We start from the raw sequence: 15,995 nt of genomic DNA, 5'->3' as shown, positions 1-15,995 counted from the left end.
TACAATATACCCACAAAAATACTATAAACTCCCACACATATATTTTCCTACGTCATCAGTCACACACAATAGTTCTCACACAAAGAGCTGGCAACACCCCTCTTACGTTAATTTGATGGCGCGATGACGCATTGAGTTTTGTTAGGGGGGTTTAGGTACTCTGTTTATTTATATACTAGTTTGATATTAAGTGTAGGTTGGTTATAATAGAAATAGGGCTAAGTGCAAGTACCTACCTTCTTAATATTGCTTTAATAGGTACTTACACTCGATTTAAACTAATTTTATAAAAGTGAACACTTTCTTTGTTTGATCGCTCTAATCTTAGGAACTATTCTACTCTGTAAATCTAATACTTACCTACATTACATAGTATCTACAGTTAGTGTCTTGAATTTACTACTTCGATTCGATTTATTTTTGTCTGTTTTATACGGTCTTGAGCCGATTTAAAAACATATTTTGGCATTGGGAAGCTACATAGGGCGACATAGGCCGGATTATATTCAGGTACGGGAATTAGTATCCACGGGACGCAGGTGAAACCGCGGGAAACAGTCAGTACGGTACATTTGCCTATATATATCCCCGTATTTCAAACCGTCCTTGTTTCAAAATTGTACCACAAAGTGGTCTATTAAACAAATATGAACAGTTCGAGATATACAAATGAGTTGCTTTAATTTGACACTAATGACTGTGTAAACAGAGCTTCATACATATTAATGTGAGAAACTAATAAATTAAATCTATTGATAACATGGTTTGTGAACGTAAATACTGTTATTTGAAAATTGTTTGTTGAATATCGTTTTGAAATAGGTTGCTTCGTGTTGTCACAAGCGTATGAACTTTTAACCCAAATATTTTGTGGGGTCACATACATACATACTTTCAAATAGTTACTTACTTTTACGAAAATTTTCTGTCATACATTAGGCAGCCTGTGTTTCTAAACTTAACATAAGTTACTTTTGACACCCGCGTAGATAAATAGGTAAAAGACGTTATTTGGGCCCAAATATCAATTGCAGTTTCTTTTTTTAAGAATTAACCATAATTCTGGGAGTATTGATAGAGTGGACATTTTAAGTTCTGTTGTTTTATTTTGAAGGAAAAAGCTTTTCTGACAGATTCTTCTATTTGTTTCAGATAACAACAGCAGAGGATACCAGTTACGTATGAGGTAAGTTATGAATATTAATTTTTTATTATTAGGTATTTCAAAAACTTAACTACGTAACACACACTCGGTTTTTCTCCGGGCGACACATTTTTAGCGGAAAAAAAAACGGACGTGCGGAAATCTACTAGTATGCAAGCAAATGGGTGGAAATTTTCATAGATGTAATAAGGCCTATCATAAGCTACAAAACTAAGTCTAACTCAGTTACTTATAAAAGACAGACCATTCTAACGGAGAATCACTTTACCTCCATAATAGTTGTCAAAGCCAACCACAAACTTGGATAGTTAAGCTTAAAACTGCGGATAATACCATAATACTGCTGGAATTGTGTGCAGTGGGTGTTACGGAAACTTGCGGTGACAGAACACCATGAGATAACTGTAAGTAATTGTCGAAACTGTCGCGTAGAACTATTTTACTTGAGTGCGAAAATATTTTGTGGTAACGATACGGTGGGTAGGTACGACAGTCATTTGTCTAAGTATGAGATAAGTCACCATAGTAGCATTATGATAATAAGGTTTAGTCAACCAATAGTTCTAATCTTAAAAACATAGGTCTCCTTATAGCATTTATCGATTCTTGCCACTGTAAATTCTACAGGAGTTCTTAAAAAAAAGATGGATTTCATATAATTTTCCTTGTAAGTTAGTCCATAGTGTTTTTTTTAAGCTCATATGAATTACGAAGTTATTTCTAAGAAGTTGGACTGTATACTTTTAGTTCACAGTTTCTTTAGGCCGTTAATTAGTAAAGGTGAAAGGTACATGAATATACCTACGTAAGGGTTAACAGCAAAGTTCTAGAAGAGAAGAGGAAAGAAGATGTGATTGCGTTGAGTCTTGGCACTGGGAGAATTCACAGGAGTTTTGTATATGCCCGTGAATTTCCTGATGCCACAGCTTAATGTAGTCTCTTTCAGCAAAGAAGAGGAGGCCAGAAGACAGAAGAATAACATAGAAGATTGAAATCGAAATATAACAATACAAAAGATGCGCACTCAATTCTTACAACATTAAAATAAAATCCTACTAATATTGTAAACAAAAAGTTATTATGGTTATATATTATAAAGTTAGTATGGATGGATAGATGTATGAAAGTTTGTTAATTTTTATAAACTATGCACTAACTGATGCAACTTAGCAGTAATATAGATTTAAAGTATATAAGGACAATATACATAGGTTACTCTTTGTCGTTTTTCCGAGTGCTTGAAAAGCTGGTTTAAATTAAAAATTGTATTATTATGTTAAGATTGTATTATATATTAGTATTATTAAGATACATTTATATTTATTAAGAATTCAAATATCATCAGCGCCGTATTAAAGTTTTAATTAACAATAGTAATTATAATTACTTAACTCGCTATGTTAACGACTGAGATAATGCGAAGTAATTAAATGTAACGTGCACTAAGAATGTGGAAAAAATATTACAATGTACGATGTCGGTTATACATACATGCGTGACACAATGTTAGTTAATGTGATTAATATTTTGTGTTAGTGAGTAAGAGCGCGTTCACACTACAAAATTTTAATCGACCGATAGTTGATTTGGGCTTATAAATTTGTATGAAGATGAATTGCAGTACACACGTAACTACGATGAGATACTTGTTCGGTATCAGACTGACAAAATAATTTAATTGAATTAAAGTATAGGTAAAATCAAAACTGTTTTTGACCATCTTATGTTACTCGAGGATGATGCTTCAAAACGATGAAAGAATTTTTCAAATAGGTTCAGAGCGTTTAAGTTACAACTCATCTGCCTAGCCTTTTCTCAACTGTGGTGGAGTCGGCTTCCAGTCTAACCGGGTGTAGATAAGAATCAGTGTTTTACAAGGAGCGACTACCTATCCGACCTCCTCAACCCATTATTTACTCAAGCAACCCAATACCCCTTGTTAAGACTGGTGTCAGACTTACTGGCTTCTGACTACCCGTAACGACTGTCAATTTTTCAATGATTACTTACCTATAATATTCGTAAAAATATCAATAAAAAATAATACAGTTAGATAAAAAATGTTTCTCAAGAGTTACTAATTACTTCGTTAATCTCACAATGGTATTGGAAGCTTTGTTCTAATCGATGCTAATTTACATACAAATTATTGCGCATACGCATTGACATCCCGTGTGACCGTGTGTAGTATTGTTTGTTTGTGTACTTCCTAGCACATTGTGTTCCGATTGAGAAACATCTTGTATTTTGGGTGTAAGTTAGAAGAGAAAAGCGATTTTGAAATTCATATTCTTGATAGCATAGTATGTTCAATTGAAAATTTTATCAAGTTAAGATTTTGTAAACTTTTGTTAGGAAATATGAAACAAAAGCAACGCCTATGGCGTATTATAAAAAAAAATGCAACATTAATTTTCGTGCAAACATTCTGAAATGGTCGTATAATTGCAACCTTGCCTAATCTGTGTTGACATGTCACATTTTTTGTTGTGAATTATTTTGGTGAAATCTAGTCATAATTTTAGCAATAACAGTGGAAAGGTTTCAGTTATTCTATAAACTATTTATAACTTTCTTGAGGAATAATATTATAAATGTGAAAGTAACTCTGTCAAATGGTACAGACATAGTTCGGAACTTGAGAAAGGACATAGGATAGTTTTAATTACAAAAAAAAAATGAAATAAAATGTATTCCGGACATATAGCGCCATCTATTGATCAAACTAAAAATCTGCCGGAAGTCACTATTTCACGCGAACGAAGTCGCGGATTTTGCCGCGGCTTTTGCCCGCTGATTCTATGATTCTATTGATTCTATTAACTATTTATATCTTATAATGATAATTTAACTCCCATATCTATTTTGCGCTTTTCGTTTATACGTTGTACCACACCCCATCACAGATGCTACAGTTACTCACGAACCAATAGTTAACCTATTCTAAGTTAATCGTCGGTTAGCTCCTGTAATCCATATGTAACAGATGAGGTAACGTTACTGCTAACGGCTGGTTATTGTCTGCTTTTTGTTACGTGTCGCCCGCCCGGAAATGTTGTGGTTTTGTGTTTTCTTATCATGGGATATGATTATTTTTGTTGTCCTAAGTGTAATGGTTGTATAGTAAAATATTAATGAGATAGTAATTATTAAATGTTAAAGTATAAGGCTTTTTTAAGCCAACTATATAAAAGAACGATCATTTCTGAACTCGCAAATCGCAGCTGTTTTTTATTAAAATTTTCAATCATAATCAACTGATATATGTTTATTTTTAAATAGGTAGTACCTAGTAGTTTTACACTCGTCAATTGCAATAATTTTATCATCAAAAACAATATTACTTTATTACTAGTGACACGGCTCCAAAATATGATACCTAATGTGTTGCCACAAATAGGGGTTATAAAAACTTCCCAGCCGACTTTCCGAAAAAGAGGATTTTCTTAATTCCTCGGGATCTTTGTTTTTTTTACTCTCCTTAAAGGGTCGATGATTTCTCACTGCACTTGTCTCTGGAACCAGTTCTTAGTAAAATAGTTCACAATACAGATAGGGAAGTGAAACATGGTATCGATGTACGCTATGTCTACGAAAAACGTCGTCAAATGATTGATGGCCGGGTGGGGCTATGAAACCAGCGGGAAGTAAAATGTGTGTGTATGTGTGTTGCGGTAATAAATTCAGACTGCTTTTAAGGATAATTAATACTTACTTTAAATGGATAATATACTTAGATGTTACCTTACTTTAATTTAAAACATGTGTATATTTTTCTAGGATTACTTCTTATTGATTAATTTTTTCTATGTTGATTTAGTATTATTTTTTTTCATTTTTCTTTTTTCATACCACAAGAATGGGCTACATACTGTTTCCACATTATTTTAAATATATTTAACAAACAACCTAAATGGAATTATTAAAGGATTCTGTTTAACTTGAAATTTTCTGCGGTACGCTATTTTCTAAAACTTGTATAAATCCGCTGTTTCAGAGGCCCCATGTGCCACCTTTTTGCAAGTGATCGCTAGACGGATGGGAGTCGGTTTAGTAAACAATGCTGCGACTTCCTCATATCTTTGTATCAAAGCGGTTAAGTACAGTTGAGGTGAGATAAGGGCTTAATGACGATGTAATGAGAATTCGTGAGAAAATGTCGATATCGATAAAACAAATGTAATGGCGTGCGACATCACTGTGTGACAAGATGATTTGGGAAAAAGTTGTGCGTTATTTGTTAGATGCAATTTGCAGTTATCATGCATTTAAGAAAGAAAAGGTCAAATAACAACATTTGTACTACTTATTGTTATAAAAAGGTGTTTTTTTTATTTGTTCTCTAAAGGCACTTCTGAAACGATTGCACCGATTTGAAAATTTCTTACACTGTTGGAAAGCCACAGACTTCCCAAGTAACATAGTATATTTTGTCCCGGTACGGTCAGTAGTTTCCACGGCAGGCGAGTGAAACCGAAAACTAGAAAAAAATAAGTTCTCACAGGACACAAGTGAAACCGCAGGGTAGTCAAAAATAATAAAGTTGTATTTTTAAATAGCATCATAACTCTGTCTCAACAAGATAAAACACACCTCGTTCCCGAAGTTAAGTACCTCTAAAAACCAAAATAAAAACTGAAAATCCCACCCAATCGCTAAAGCCATTATCTTCAAAAATCGGTTCAGTTCTTAGAAATTTAATAAGAGAGGATAATTTTTGACTCGTGCCACTAACGGGTGAATTACTCTAATTGGGAGCTGGTGCCTTTAGTTTGAAGCTATTAATACCCAGAAGGCTTTGTGATGAAGAAACGGTAGTTATTTTTAGTATAGTTAAATTGGTAGTTAGTCAGTTATAATTGATTGTTCTAGGTATATTTCGGGGGCCGGTAGATGTCTATTTTTAAATTCCTTTAAAAAAACAAGGTGGTACTAATCTAATTTAATACCAATGTACCTAAGTCAATAGTTTAAAAAATTCTGATCCAACAGACAAACTGTTGTATACAGTTTTGTTGGACGCTTTGTACCTTCTAGAACATATAATGTACCTGTAATAAGAAATAAATAAATAAATAAATAATGTCTTCTAAAATTAGAAAGCTGAAGTTTGTTTGTCTGTTTGCTTGCTTGAACGTGTTAATTTGAAAAGGTCATTTACCGAGAGTATTTTCGAAATGAGAATGAACCGCTGAAATTTAGTTTTGTACAGTCTAGTTTAAAAAAAAAGCAACCTGGTTAAACAGCGCTTAAAAACACGAGTGTTGCTGATTTTGATTTCTTTATCGACTATTTGTTAAATAAACTTTACTAGCTTTGAAATTACTGACCTAACACAAATAAGCATATGAATAGAGTAGTTACTATACTGCTTAGTATCCAGTTTTTACCTCGTTTCTTAGAAATTAAAGGCACACACCCTTTAATTTAGCACGGGATACATCTGCTACCGATCTTCCAAATTGCTCATTTATCCATGAATATTATGAACTCATGTTCCTTTGTTTACAATACTTAATTTTTATGTAAGGTTTACGGATCAAAAGATTGACAAGCGAATTTTAAATAAGGTGTAGGTAACTCACTATTTGATATATCTTAATATACGCATGAACAGATGTCTCTTGGTGTGAAAAAATATAATCAGAGATATATCTATCAACTAGCTTCTGCAAGAGGTTTCACCGGCATTAAGTGGGAACTTCTTCACCAACCCGGATTAAAGTAGCCTATATATATAGCCTTAATCGATAAATGGGCAATCTAACACTGAAATATTTTTTTTAAATCGGATCAGTTTTTTCTGAAATTTGCATTCAAACAAACAAATTTTTCAGCTTTATAATATTAGTATAGATTTGTATTATTTATATTTTATGCTCTCTGAGTACACACACAATAACGAGAAAAAATACAGGAAAAATATAAAAATAAAAGGCTGTATTTTTTTTTTAATTTCACTATTCTATTTTATGTTAAACAACTGAGTATTGGCTAGACTGGAATGGAGGCTCACGACCGCAGCGTAGCCTCCACTCCAGGATAGTGACGAAAATCGTAGACAGCCCGAACCCGGCTGCATAAAAATATATACCATAGATAAAGTTAGTCTAGTATATAGCCATTTAGGAGTTATAGCGCATGCGTGGAGCAATAAAACTACAATAAGTATTGGTATATTGTTGAATTATGTGCATATTGCATCTTTTATACAAAATTTTATATGGGTACCTTTATCATTGATAAGTGCCTATATTATAGGCTTACTCAAAAGTTTTTTTCAGTAGCTCTAGATTTAATGAACTTTTAATTAAGTATATAGTTTCCCTCTCTATGCATTAATCTTTCTCACACCACTCTAGAGGTAGAGCACCTATAAATAGCCAAAATAACCATTACGGTTGTCAATTTCGGTAATTGGTTACCACGAAGGTAACACCCAATTACGTATCAGGTTGCTCAGGTTAGGTTACCTACCTATGGACTTTCATGGCGCTTGAAAAATAACTTACGGTAGAAGTTTTTATAACGGTGAGATAATTTTCAGGTGAATGAATAGGTGTATAAAGGTATTAAGTCAAGGGGTATTGGGTTGCCCGGGTTACTGGGTTGAGGGGGTCAGATAGGGCAGTCGCTCCTTGTAAAGCACTGGTACTCAGCTACATCCGGTTAGACTGGAAGCCGACCCCAACGTAGTTTGGGAAAAAGGCTCGGAGGAGGATGATGAATAGGTGTATCAAGCTATCTTTTTTTTCATAAACGAAGGCTAGATGAAATCAGAAACTTGGGAGATGGAATGAGTTAATATCGATTTCATAATTTCTACAATCCTAGTAAAATGAACCTGTTGAAAAAAGATTCTGACGAATATTGATAGGAACTATAGGAAGCTACTTATGAAATGGGCAACCAGAATCAAACTTAGTTATATTTTTGACGTTCATAAGTGCTTGTACAGGCCTAAATTTAATAAATGATTTGACTTTGCCTTTTTTTTTTAAATTAAATCCTTACCGCAGTCTTGGGGTCCGCGCTTTTAGTTATATTTTTAAGACTTAATTACAATATCGTCGTTTTGGCCTCACAAACTTATGTCTACTGACTGCTGATCTTACGACTATGATAACATCCTCGTTTTTAGGAAGTCGGTTAAATATTATTTTGGCACTAGCTTCTGCCAGCGGTTTCACCCGCATCCCGTGGGAACTACTGCCCGTACCGGGATAAAATGTGTGAAGGTGGAGGATACTCTTAGCGACAGAGTCGAGGTGCGGAGCGGGGTGGCTCAGGGCTCTGGATGTGGACCGATTTGTTACCTTATGCACGTGAACAGCCTGTGCCGAGTGCTGCAGCATTGTTCTGCATATATGTTCGCAGATGACCTGTGCATACTTCGCTCTGGAGCTAACATAGACGATATCTGTCAGTTAGTTCAACAAGATATAGACGCTGTTGTTAAATGGTCGCATGACAATGGCATTATATTAAACGCCAGTAAAACTAAACTAATGTTAATTCATTCACCATATTTGCAATCTAATAGTGTGACTCCACCCTTATTTACCCATGATTATACATGTCACCATAATAACTTACTGGACTGTAAATGTAAACCTATTGAAAGAGTTAATTGTGTTACTTACCTTGGCGTGAGAATAGATGATAAATTTTCCTGGTCACAACATGTAGACTACATTTCTAATAAACTAAGAATATTATTGAGTAAAATGTACCACCTAAGCTTTAAAGTGCCTATTAATATTTTAAGATGTATTTATATGTCATTAGTCGATTCCATTATGAGCTATGCTCTTGACAGCTATGGTTTAACATTCAAAACTAACTTAGATAAATTGGAAGCCCTTCAAATTAGATTTTTAAAACTACTTGTTACTAAAAAAACTAAAAGCAGCTGTAAAGGAGACTATAGAAAATTATTTAAAATATGCAAAATTTTACCAATTACTCTTAAACATAGATATCTTTTATTAGTTAACCACCACTGTATCCAAGAGCATAACTTAACTTATGTAAAGAACAACCATAATACACGATCTATGGCTGCTGGTAGATTTAATGTACCCAGAGTCACCAACTACTTTGGTGACAGAACATTAAAAAAGAGAATACCTTATCTATTAAATAGTCTGCCGGCAGACATAAGGAGTGAAACTAATATAAAAAGATTCAAGCGTAAATTAAAATTATATTATTTAGAAATTATTTAAGATTATATGTATATGTAATTGCAAGTTAAATTATCTAAATAGTATTTAGTTATAAGTAAAATTGTTATTAAGGATACTCACTGACCCCACAGTCAAACCATTACAACGGTTTTGTGGGGCTTAGCACATAAGATAAGGCTACATTTGTGATATATAATAATAATAAAAAAGTAGCCTATAGCCTTCCTCGATAAATGGGCTATCTAACACTGAAAGAAATTTCCAAATCGGACCAGTAGTTCCTGAGATTAGCGCTTTCAAACAAACAAACAAACAAACTCTTCAGCTTTATAATATTAAGTATAGATCGTTGGCTATCCTATAAGTTCGTGTGTATCACGTAATTCATTTGGTCCTTGCGTGCAGCAGCGGCGTTTGGTCTGTTATTATAGCGGGCAAGGACTACCGATAATTTGCGCACTAGAGATGGGAAAGAGTATCGATATTGCGAACAAAGGTGGATTTTTAAACACTAGGATATAACGCCATGTTAGGACTAAATAGGTACAAAATAAGAGCCAGTAAGTGAAATAAGGAAAATAGAAAACCATTCTATGGAAACATGCACTAACGCAAAAAGCAGTCTAAAGTGTGCTAGCGTGAGCTTTAACATAATTTTAGTAGCGATTTATTATTAGAATAATCTTGCTGCGCTGACCCCAAATAAAAAAAAATGGAATAAGGACAGAAGAATGATGACGTTGGTCATGATTTATTCAAAAAAGATATACAGCACTAATCATTCACTTTACTTAAGCACACCTAACAAGTACTAATGCCACAGTAATTATCAAGTAGCAACATCGATAAATCCCACTAATCTATCGATAAAAACACATCACTTTAACGTAATAGCGGTAGGCGTAGCTTACCGTAGCTTGTGGCTCGCTACTCCTAACTCGTCTTAATACATCTATTACATGTATTAACTCGGTAGCAACAAGATGGTTCTTATTATATTGCCAGTGTATGTATTCTTGTGTAGCTATGTTTCCTGATTTCGTAATCATGAAGGTTTTAAAACTTACTATATTGAAACTACGTAAGTACCTACATTTGAAAATCAGGAAGATTTATGCACAAAGATAGGAATTTGCTTCGATCGTGTAAATGGAATTATATCTGAATATGTAGACTATTCGTTGATTATGTGTTACTGTCATACCTACCTACATTTTGGTTTCTCGTGCACATTTTGAAAGTCTAAAATCCGTAGGAAAACACTTGCAGTTATTTAAAAAAATATTTGTTTGACGGTCATGAGGTGCTGATTTTCAGCCCAGTTTCGTTTTAATTTTGTCAAAAGTTCGTTCGTTCAACGATTTACCATACCTCCGACCATCGGCGCCAAAAAGCAGACACCCCATAAGAAAATATTTAACATAAAAACATCGGCCATCGCCCTACCTGGGGTTGAAAAATAGGGGCGGCAGGGTGGCGGAAACTCCTAATGGTAGTTTGTCACGAACCACCCCAAATTACCACCACATTTTCAAGTTCCTAGAAATATATGGTAGTGTATGGATTTTTGCGTCTACAAACATTATGTTATGTAGGCTTAATGGGGCAACACGCTATTCGTGATTTAGGCTACAATTACTGGAAGCCTGTAAAAGGGTTTGTTATGTAATTTTTTTGTTGTATAGCTTGATTGTGGTTCGGGTTGGTTATCAGCGTTTTTAGTTGTTAATTGAAGTTAAGGGCTTTGAAAGTTTTATGGATTTACTGACTTTGCTGGCTACCTATATTCACATTGAACTTTTGTCCGTTTTACTTGTCAATTCAGTTCGTGGAATTGTGATGATAGCGTTATTTATTGAAACATACCTGCCTAATGCTTTACATGTTGAGTTGGAGCAAAAGAATGACATTTTCTTTAAGATACGTTACTGCACCATAAAGCTAAGCAACTGCTGGCTCAATGAAAGAATATGACACAAATCAAAAGATTCTTGTAATACAATTAGATTGACACGGCTTAGCTTTTCAAAATGGGTTGCCAAAAAGCCAAAACAAATAACCTACCCTTTTACCATGTAAATACATATTTCCGAAATCTAATCGACATCCATTTCGCGAGTGCATTACATGCAAAAGCTACCCCAACCTCGGTAATGGGTTGTTTCCTGGCAACCCCACCCGCCAGCCTTGCCACTGACTGGCACCAAAATTGTGCAAACTTATGCAATGTTACGTGTTTCGTTCGGAAAGTTTGCCAAACCATTATTTTCTTGATAGCTCGAGAATTTTCCGACGAAACTGTAGACCGTACCTTTGTGTTCTATCCCCTTGGTTGTTTATGTATTATATGGATGCTTTTATGGTTAATATAATCTTTATAGGTATTGTAAAATGGGTTTGGCGAGTCATATAGCTTTTTAGGGTTAGTGTTTTAGTTCTTTGTTTTATGAAGTTATGAAGATATGCGATATATCGTTTGGTCTAGTAACTTGTAACTATAGGTTTTATTTTATATGGTACAGTCTGACACGATTTTGCACTTATATGGGCCGTTTATATTCTATTGTACCTACCTATGTAACAAACGAAACAAACAGTTATATTTATAAAGTTTAACTTTTTTGTAATAACGCCAATAAGGTCAACGTCCGTTTTTCCGCAACAACTATTTTACTTTGAAATTAGTATTCAATTATGTATTTTAATTACCAGCAGTTTTTAATAATCATGTTGCATTGGCCAAAATTAATCCTAGGTTAATTTCACTGCGAAGCTTAAACCAAAAGTTATAAAAATAGACTATTACTTATATAGGTATATCTGAATGGCATTACCTATCATCTACTAAGATTTCTTAAGGTTCAATTAACAACAGAATTTCATCCATTACAGGTGACCATCATGGAAGGTTCATCATCAGACTACAGTGATGAGGAGGTGGGAGTCCTCGCCCGGGGTCAGAAGCTGTGGGTGCGAGGGGTCAGGTCTCACACCACTTGTGCTGACATCGTGAGGGCATTGCAAGACGCGCCTGAAGGTGAGCACTTTAGAATCTTTCTTTCTGGTCTTTGGAGATGTTTCAAAAAATCATAATGTTTGAAGTATATCGCTTTTACAAGTAGCTACCTATGTACCTACTTAGGTGATAGGTAATCATTCGGTTCAGATTGCCTTATATTGATTATGGTTCATTTACCTAACACTGAAATAATTTTTCAAATCTTAACAGCAGTTCTTAAGATTAGCGCGTTGAAGATAACAAACAAACTTCAGCTTTATAATATTGAGTATACATACGAGTATTATGATATCCCTAACGTTAGTTATGTTATCTAAATTAACATATTAAATTAATTTAAGAGTAAATCCATCATCTTTATGTCTAACCTACATACAAGTTTTTTTTTGTTTTTTTCTACCGCAAGGAAACTTAGAAATCTCCGATTTGAACTCCAAATAATCGCGAGATGCCTTCTAACTTACAATACCAATGTTTTCCTCACAGCTGGAGGTGGTGTCAGCGAACAAGGCCAGTGGGTGCTGGCTGAGAGGTGGCGAGGAGTCGAAAGGCCACTACCACCTGATGTTCCAGTACTCCATGTCCTCGCCGCTTGGGGAGACGCTAGGCATGAGGTTGGTTACTCCCTTTTACTTAGGGTTCATCTACACGGTGCATGTAGCTGGAGCAAGTTAACATGCGCAAGTGACAAGAGCATGCGGGTGTGTATTTCGCTTTGGTACATGCGCCAGTCGCTGGACCTGTACCTACATTTTTTAAATTCGCAAGCTAATTGTACCGTGTAGATGCATCCTTACTCCATTCTTAGCATTAGGGAAGGTACATATCTGACATAACATGCGTCAAACAGACAAACGTGCGATAAAACATTCAATGATACACACCTAATCGACGATCCGTAGGAAGTCGACCGTCAGATATGAACCTACCGATATTCCACAGGTTCGCAGTTAAAATAAGAAATTATGGAATGCGTTTATGGATTAGAACTTATACCTATGTAGTTGCTTATTTTTTACTTACGTTACTCACCAGAGCCTTACTTCTTGTTAAACTCACCTTTTTTCTTGCTTCAGGTGCGCTTAGCCCTTCGTCGCGTCTCCTCTGGAGGTGAAGATGACTCTGGTCGTGACAGTGACGGGGGCAGCAGAGGCGGGGCGAGGCGACGGAGAAGGCGGGGCTTAAGAGCAGCCACGCCCCCTCCACGAGCCAGGAGTGAGGACCCAGCAGCCAGGCTCGTGTCGGTCATACAGCATCAGAGCAGAACTATACACCAACAGCTTGATAAGTTAAGGTAGATATAAACGATACATCCCAACATTAAATCCACGTAGTTCTTAGAGACTGTCAGATACATAACAATACTAAATCAAGTCATTTTATACAATAAGCTTTTATAGAATTTGCAAAATTCGAATAACTTCTAAACACCTAGATGCCATTAACGAGTTAATGACATGAAAGTCTGATAAAATTCCCACCTTCCATTGCAGAGAACAAGAAAAACTCATCGACCACCTAGAAGACCAGACCCACAAAAACCGCATGGAGAAGCATGGCACGAACTACCTGCTGGAATCCTACCTTCGAGACCTGGGCAGGTGCAGCGAGGTCAACGACAGTCAAGCTGGGAACAGCGACAGTGGAGTAGGCGTAGGCAGTGGAACCCCACCCAGACGACATACGAAACACAAGTCCAGACGAGAACGACACTTAATGAGAGAACACTACTTCACAAAAGAACTCACAGACATCTGCCAAGTAAATTCCGAAAGACTCATGCAAACGCAAAACGACACAGATTCTGAAGCATCAGCCGACGAACTATCAAGAATAAGGGAAGAAATCGAAATGTTAGAAAAGCTAGCGATAATAAACAAAAGACTACACCGCGAAGAAGAATTGGTAGTGAGACTAACAGCGAAGGTCAAAAGGTACATGGATGAAAATAAAGCTTACAGTTGTGAGAATGTTTCACAAGTGACGATGCTGCTAGATAAAATTGAGCAGGAGTTAATGAGTACGGCTAAAGAGATGCAAGATAACGCTGTGGAATTGGCAAAAGCTGACAATGAAATAGAACACAGAATGAAACTTCTTGATGAATTGACATTGGAGTTAGAAGAAGAGGAATTGCAGAATTCCGTTCTAGAGAGACAGTTAAATGAAGCGTCGAGTCGTCAGCCCATTTTACTCCAAGACAGTTACGTACCTGTTTTAGACCAAACTAACTTAGACCAACCTTTCAATTGTGGGACCACGGGATATGTCCTAGATACGTTGGTATGACATAGGTTTAAAATCGGAATTATTGTCCCAAAGATATTATTTTCAAATTACCATATTGTTGTAACTAGTTGTAAGATTATTTTGGAAATGTCAATGAGAGAAGTACATATAAAAATTGGAGATGACGAACAAAATTAGAGGCATAATGTTAAACATTTTTGTTTTGAAACAAAATGAAACCCGAGCAAAACGGATAATGTTGTACTGAAATTAATAAGTTAAATAAAACATAAATTGCAATCCTTATGTTATTTAAGTGTTTAGATTAATTTACCTATACATATTTACACGCATGTATCTGATATTTTATATTGTTATATTTAAGGTACAACGACAATAAGTGGTGCTACTTACCTACCTAATGTAAACCAAAATTAGGACTCTTAATATAAGAATATATTTGAAAGAAGCTAATTTTTATTTACTATCATCATCTTTTGAACTAATATGGGAGTTTCTTTTCCCAATTCCTTGAAATAAAATACATGATAGACATAAAAAGCTGTATTAGAATTCCTTACCAACTGCATCATAGTTTGCAATCATCTGCCGAGCCTTTTTACAAATATGTTAGGATGCAGTTGAGTAGGTACCTACCAGTATTTTACAAGGAGCGACTGCCTATCTGACCTCCTCAACCCAGTTACCTATATTAAGACCCAAATTTAGATCTCCGAAATAATCCCTTACTTTAGATTAAATGGTGCTAACTTAACACAGTTAGTGTTTGTTATTTAATAAGTAATGATACTTATATTTAATTCGAATACCAAATATGTATGAAAACCACCAATCACAATACGTTTTAATATTTAGCCTAGTCAGATTTATTAACGACACAAAATTTGCCTTTCCATAACGCAGAATAAGTTATTACAGGTTTATAACAGGCCAAAACCAAAATGGTTGAGATACTAAATAGCTTCAGATGTCAGAATTTCATCTTGTTTATTTTAATAATAATAAATGATTTGTGGCTATTTAAAAAAAATCTATTTCAAGTTTTGGTTATCCAATTTTGAACAATAGCTACCTTTAAATGAGCAATATTATTTTCTGTGAACCATCCCAATCTAGTTGTTAAAAAGTATATGATTATAACAATGTTTATATAAGTGTACATATTGCAAAATATACAACGATTATAAAGATGAATTTGTTTTATTTACAAAGGTTTTGCCACTTTTTAAGTTAGGGACCTGCGTGCTTGTCGCCTGATAATAACATGTACAGTAAACTGCATATTAGTGGTAACTGTCATGCTCCTTAACTCAATAGTGATAAGTACAATTTTCCTATAAAACTATTACCACTTACCTGAAGTTGACTGTAC

The 15,995-nt window shown here is 35.0% G+C and overlaps 1 protein-coding gene across 4 annotated transcripts in view; it reads left to right on the top strand.

Annotated features, from left to right (window-relative positions):
• LOC110380829 (ras association domain-containing protein 10) overlaps nucleotides 1-15,807 on the top strand; it is a 138,578-nt gene extending 122,771 nt beyond the window's left edge. For all 4 annotated transcript variants that reach the window (XM_021340946.3, XM_049841339.2, XM_049841338.2 and 1 more), the window contains exons 3-7: nucleotides 1,153-1,186; nucleotides 12,247-12,391; nucleotides 12,860-12,987; nucleotides 13,450-13,667; nucleotides 13,867-15,807. In XM_021340946.3, the coding sequence (XP_021196621.3) occupies nucleotides 12,256-12,391; nucleotides 12,860-12,987; nucleotides 13,450-13,667; nucleotides 13,867-14,662 (1,278 nt within the window). In that variant the 5' untranslated portion in view covers nucleotides 1,153-1,186; nucleotides 12,247-12,255 and the 3' untranslated portion in view covers nucleotides 14,663-15,807. The remainder of the gene's footprint in view (nucleotides 1-1,152; nucleotides 1,187-12,246; nucleotides 12,392-12,859; nucleotides 12,988-13,449; nucleotides 13,668-13,866) is intronic.
• The last annotated feature ends 188 nt before the right edge of the window (nucleotides 15,808-15,995 follow it).

Source organism: Helicoverpa armigera, chromosome 19 (assembly GCF_030705265.1).
Source record: "Helicoverpa armigera isolate CAAS_96S chromosome 19, ASM3070526v1, whole genome shotgun sequence".
Lineage (NCBI taxonomy): Eukaryota > Metazoa > Arthropoda > Insecta > Lepidoptera > Noctuidae > Helicoverpa > Helicoverpa armigera.
The sequence above is the reverse complement of the archived record's forward strand: the minus strand, read 5'-3'. Positions and strand labels throughout refer to the sequence as shown.